The sequence below is a fragment of the Colletes gigas genome, unplaced genomic scaffold (assembly GCF_013123115.1).
Source record: "Colletes gigas isolate AHSC1104 unplaced genomic scaffold, ASM1312311v1 Colletes_gigas_Sc00059, whole genome shotgun sequence".
In the NCBI taxonomy this organism is placed as follows: Eukaryota; Metazoa; Arthropoda; class Insecta; order Hymenoptera; family Colletidae; genus Colletes; species Colletes gigas.
In genome coordinates this window covers 135,935-140,800 of record NW_025106688.1, presented here as the reverse complement: position 1 = coordinate 140,800, position 4,866 = coordinate 135,935, and the positions used below count along the sequence as shown (strand labels likewise).

The window sequence follows — 4,866 nt, the reverse complement described above, 5'->3', positions numbered from 1 at the left end:
ATGCCTGGGCAGTCGAGAATCTCGATTCGAGAATCCAAATCGTATGCAGTTGACGGGAGGTCGGATTTCAGTTGTTAAGAGCGAGAAGGCAAATGTGAGCCTTTCTCTCTCGACTTCCACGAAGCGGTCCGAAATTACTTCGGGCAGCTTCGGAGAATCGAGAAAGAGGGCATGCGTCAGTTTGCCTTTGTCGTCTTTCCGAAACTCCACGAGCTCACGTACGCGTATCTGGCATGTGTGAGTGTGCACCCGACGGTGCTTTTCTGGCATCACTGGTCTTCTCTTTCAAGTCGACTGCACTGCTACCCGGCGCCGAAAACAGCGTACTATTTCTCTACAAACGTGAACATTCTATCGTAATATTCGTAATTGGCGATGCAGTCCAAGTAGAAAAAGAGAACAGCGTGCTACAGCTACGAAGAGAAAGAGATCATATTTCCGCCATTTTGATAAATCAAGCCACCGCTTGATAATGTAGTAATTAGTCTTTTTCTGGGATGCTTCGATTAAAGAGAAAGAATGTGAGAGAGAAAGAGAAAAAGAAAACTTGAAGTCGCGAGATTACTGGGTAAATAGATATTTATCAGTCACAATATACGAGGATGGCCGCGATTTTGTTAACACGTCACATGTCCAAATCTAGATATTAAATCCCAATGTTACAGATGGATTTATATTTAATGAACATTTTAAAAATTGAGCAGAATTTAGATTTTCTTTTGAAAGTCTGATCATTTTTAAACTATCAATTTGAGATCTTGAATATTTTCTTACGAAAGCTCCTGCGCAGGCGTCGGACTTTCGTTGTGAACAAATAATCACAAGATTTCCAAGATACAAGATACCAAGTCAAGTGTGCTTAGAAACGTAGCACGCGCTACGCGCTTTTATCTTTGAGCGTGCATACATTTAATATCTAACGAAAAACAATGGGATCCAACCGATTTGTAGTAAGACCCGAACACTTCTTGTACGTATGCATTGCGAGTATATATCTTTTATCAGTAGTTTCAAGCGAGAACGAACCTCGATATGATGATAAATATCAGAATGTTATGACGTCGGCGGTAAGTATTTAATTATTTTTTTTTCTATATTGAATAATGTGAGTATTCATGACAAATTTTAGAAACCCGATGGCATGATGACATCACAAAGCAAGGACAACTTTAGTTTTCTACATGCATTTATAGCTTCCTTATCAGTCATTGTCGTTTCCGAGTTAGGCGACAAAACTTTTTTCATTGCTGCTATTATGGCAATGAAACATCCTCGATTGACTGTTTTTGTAGGAGCAATTAGTGCTTTAGCTTTAATGACTGTCCTTTCAGGTATTGCCATTCATAAAACCTTTAAGAAACAATTACTAGTATCTATGTTTAAAGTAATACACTTATTTTGACGATCTTAAATTACTTTCTAACTATTCGTTGTACGATAAAATTGGTTAAATAAGAATTTTGTTGTATCAAGAGGAATATGGAATGTAATAATTAGTCATTTGTAGGCTTATCATTTTACAGAAATGTAGAAATCATTTTCTGTTTTGTTTAAAAATTACAGAGTATCTGATGGTAAATAAAAGCATATTATAGTATATGTTTAACCCCTTTGATATAAGTGACAGCTGTAGCCAGTATTATAATGGCTGTGTGACCCATGTGCTGTAGAAAATGTAATGAGTGATCAACACCTCTGCCACTGGGGTTGCTGTACAATCTAACCAACCCATATCAAAAGGGTTAATGTTAACAGGTACCAAGTTATTTGCAAATTAAATTTTATTTGTATATCATCTTAAATTTCACTAACAAGTATAAATATAGGACCTTCGAGTCATCAATTTCATTGAGATTTTGACCACTGATAGATCTTGTTACTCCATTTACAAATATATACCATTATAGGGTTAGATACTCAATATTTTTCGAGATATTTACAATTAAAAAGCTTCTATACTCCTTGAAAAATACTTGAATAGATACCACTAAGCAAGGGGCATGGCTCAGGTATTACGTGTCAGACTGCTGACCAGACAGGTCAGAGAGCGATTCCCTGTCCGTGCAATTTTTTTTTAATTCTTTGTTTTCTTTTCTATATTTGTATATACAAAATATTTTATATAAAATTAAAGAAATGTATGAAAAAATATATTTTCATGAAAATATTTTTATTTGATATTAGCTTTAAATTTTACTTACTATACAAACAATTACATGTGAAAAAATATTTCTATTTATTGTTACTTGAAATACATACATTTTTGAAATTTGAAATTAAAATATTTTGTATATGCAAATACAGAAAAGAAAAAAGAAAAGAATTAAAAAAAAATTGCATGTATGGGGAATTGAACTCTGACCTGTCCAATCAGCAATCTAACATGTAATACTTGAGCCACGCCAACTCTTGGTTACTGGCATCCATTCAATTTCTTTTCAGGAGTATCGAAACTTTTTAATTGTAAATATTTCGAAAAAAAAATGAGTATCTAACCTTATAATGGTATATATTTGTAAATGAGGTAGCAAGAGCTACCAGTGCTCAAAATCTCAATGAAATCGGTGACCCGAAGGTCCTGTATTTTCCTTGTAAGCAATGTGACAACTAAGAATTAACAATATCTGTTCACAAACTAATAGGATAATGTTTGATACATTTTAATAGAGTGTTTTATTCACTGATATTTTTATTATTCTATTGGTAACATAATTAATGGGTCTGTTATAGTACAGTGTGTAATAAGATTTTATTTTTCTCTCAGCGTATGATAATTTTTCTAATCCTTGACAATCTTTTTAACCCAGCACTTAAAACATACTTAAATTAAATTTTAGTATGAGTTAAAAATGATTAATGTATTGCATTATGTATTCCTCTTAAACGAACAATTCACAAGTATTTATAATTATATAGTTGACATTATCATTACAGTAATTTCCTTAGAAAGGAAAGTCATAAAAATTATTAGAATATTATATTTCATAGCATTATATTTCAATTTAATTTTCAGTGATTTTTGGATATGCTGCAACTATAATCCCTCGAGCCTATACATATTACATTTCTACTGCTCTTTTTGCTATATTTGGTTTGAAAATGCTACGAGATGGTTATTACCTGTCCACAACAGAAAGACAAGATGAATTAGAAGAAATACAAACTGATTTAAGAAAACGAGAAGATGAGGTATTGAATGAATTATCATTTAAATTGTTTCAGAGGTTTTTTCTAATGTAAATTTTATTGAATGATTAATACATAGCTATTCCTATAACAATTTTGCAAGAATGAAATAATTTTTAGATATATACTTTTTAGTACGAAAAGGAAACAGGAAGCACTCGAGTACAAGATCTAGAGACTGGTATTATTAAAAAAACAACAAAAATCAGTGCATTGATGCTCCTCTCTAGAATATTTCTTCAAGCATTTACACTGACGTTCCTTGCGGAGTGGGGAGATCGCTCGCAACTTACAACTATTATACTTGCAGCCAGAGAGGTTACGAATAGTCATATTTAAAGATTAAAACTGTAACACAAATATAAAATATAAATATAAAATAGTCATCATCATCAGTTTCAATTATTACTTGCAGGATGTTTATGGAGTTGTAGTAGGTGGAGTATTAGGACATTTATTCTGTACAGGATTAGCAGTATTAGGAGGTAGAATGATAGCTCAGAGAATTTCAGTACGAACAGGTAAAATATTTTTTTCTAACATTAATAAATCACCAGATTCTAAGAAATTAAAATATTATGACAAGTTATCAAATATTTATTTATATAAAAGTTTGCTAAAAGGGTGTAATACAAAAGTAATGAAAAATGAAAAAATTTTTTATTTTTAGTGACCATAATTGGTGGATTAGTGTTTCTACTATTTGCTTTAACAGCACTTTTTATCAGCCCCACAGAAGATATATGACAACAATATAGTATTTATAACGCTTGCTATAGAACAATATTCAACTGTTAATAAGTCTCGATTGTTAATATTTAAAATTTTAAAGTTATTTGTTCAATACGTTAAATGTTCAAATTTTGTAAAATAGTAATAGCTTATATTTTTATATGTAGGATCGTAAAAGGAAGATGGAATTTCTGGGTCGGTTGGCTTAATATAAGAAAGGGAACAGTTAATATGAACAACAACGTGATATTTAAAATAAACGCTCCCTTCTCGCGCGAATGCTCGATGCCGACTTCCTTGTTCATTTTCTACGAGACTCACATTTTTGAAAACATAATAATAACAATAACGGATAACGGTAACGACGACGATTGCAAAACTTCAGAGCTATTTTTTTACTGTTTCCACACTTGGCCATCCTGGAATCGGCATCGATCCCGATACCTATCCCTTCATTTTGATAATCTTCCACGGGTAGATCGATGTCTAAATCTAGTCCCCGATGTTAAGGCCAAAACTTAACACATTGAGCGCCTGCACCAACAGCATGTAAAAATTTTTTATATTTTATAATGTCACTATTGAACTCAATATATAATTTAAATGCATTAAACATTGTACAATCTAAAAGAAACAATACTGTTCCACGTTTTCGCGGGCCCGACGCTCAAGCGACAGACTCGGAATCCCGTGTTTTCGCGGGGCCGGCGCTCAATGTGTTAAGATGATCGGTGGATGTGCTAATTTGATTCGGGCCTTCGTGTTCGCCCAATTTCTTCACCAGGTAACGATCGTTCCTCAGTACTGTAGGATTAAAATTGTAATTTAATCACTTAGTCAGAACTCGCGAATTAACAAAACATGGAACAAGGAACTTTATTAACACCAGAACAAACACCAAACAAATAATATTCACTAAATCGTTACAATCGTAATCACAAAACCGTT

The 4,866-nt window shown here is 32.8% G+C and overlaps 1 protein-coding gene across 4 annotated transcripts; it reads left to right on the top strand.

Moving 5' to 3' along the window:
• Positions 1-358: 358 nt before the first annotated feature.
• LOC122403547 (transmembrane protein 165) lies at positions 359-4,452 on the top strand. Of its 4 annotated transcripts, XR_006259627.1 has the most exons (8): positions 359-568; positions 666-1,067; positions 1,130-1,331; positions 3,014-3,189; positions 3,322-3,504; positions 3,602-3,707; positions 3,857-3,996; positions 4,086-4,452. XR_006259627.1 is itself a non-coding variant. In XM_043407127.1 (7 exons), the coding sequence occupies exons 2-7, from the start codon at positions 930-932 to the stop codon at positions 3,931-3,933; spliced, it is 882 nt and encodes a 293-aa protein (XP_043263062.1). In that variant the 5' UTR covers positions 359-568; positions 791-929; the 3' UTR covers positions 3,934-4,452. The 4 variants fall into 4 exon arrangements, 3 of the variants coding, with proteins under 3 accessions (XP_043263062.1, XP_043263060.1, XP_043263061.1); XM_043407127.1 differs by having other exon boundaries at positions 791-1,067; positions 3,857-4,452; XM_043407125.1 differs by having other exon boundaries at positions 3,857-4,452.
• The last annotated feature ends 414 nt before the right edge of the window (positions 4,453-4,866 follow it).

Bases quoted from the DNA above. Each gene is read 5' to 3' on its own strand.
- LOC122403547 (XM_043407127.1), top strand. From the start codon at position 930: ATGGGATCCAACCGATTTGTAGTAAGACCCGAACACTTCTTGTACGTA. The intron at 1,332-3,013 runs GTATTGCCATTC...TTTAATTTTCAG, and splicing joins TTTAATGACTGTCCTTTCAG to TGATTTTTGGATATGCTGCA. The intron at 3,190-3,321 runs GTATTGAATGAA...TATACTTTTTAG, and splicing joins TAAGAAAACGAGAAGATGAG to TACGAAAAGGAAACAGGAAG.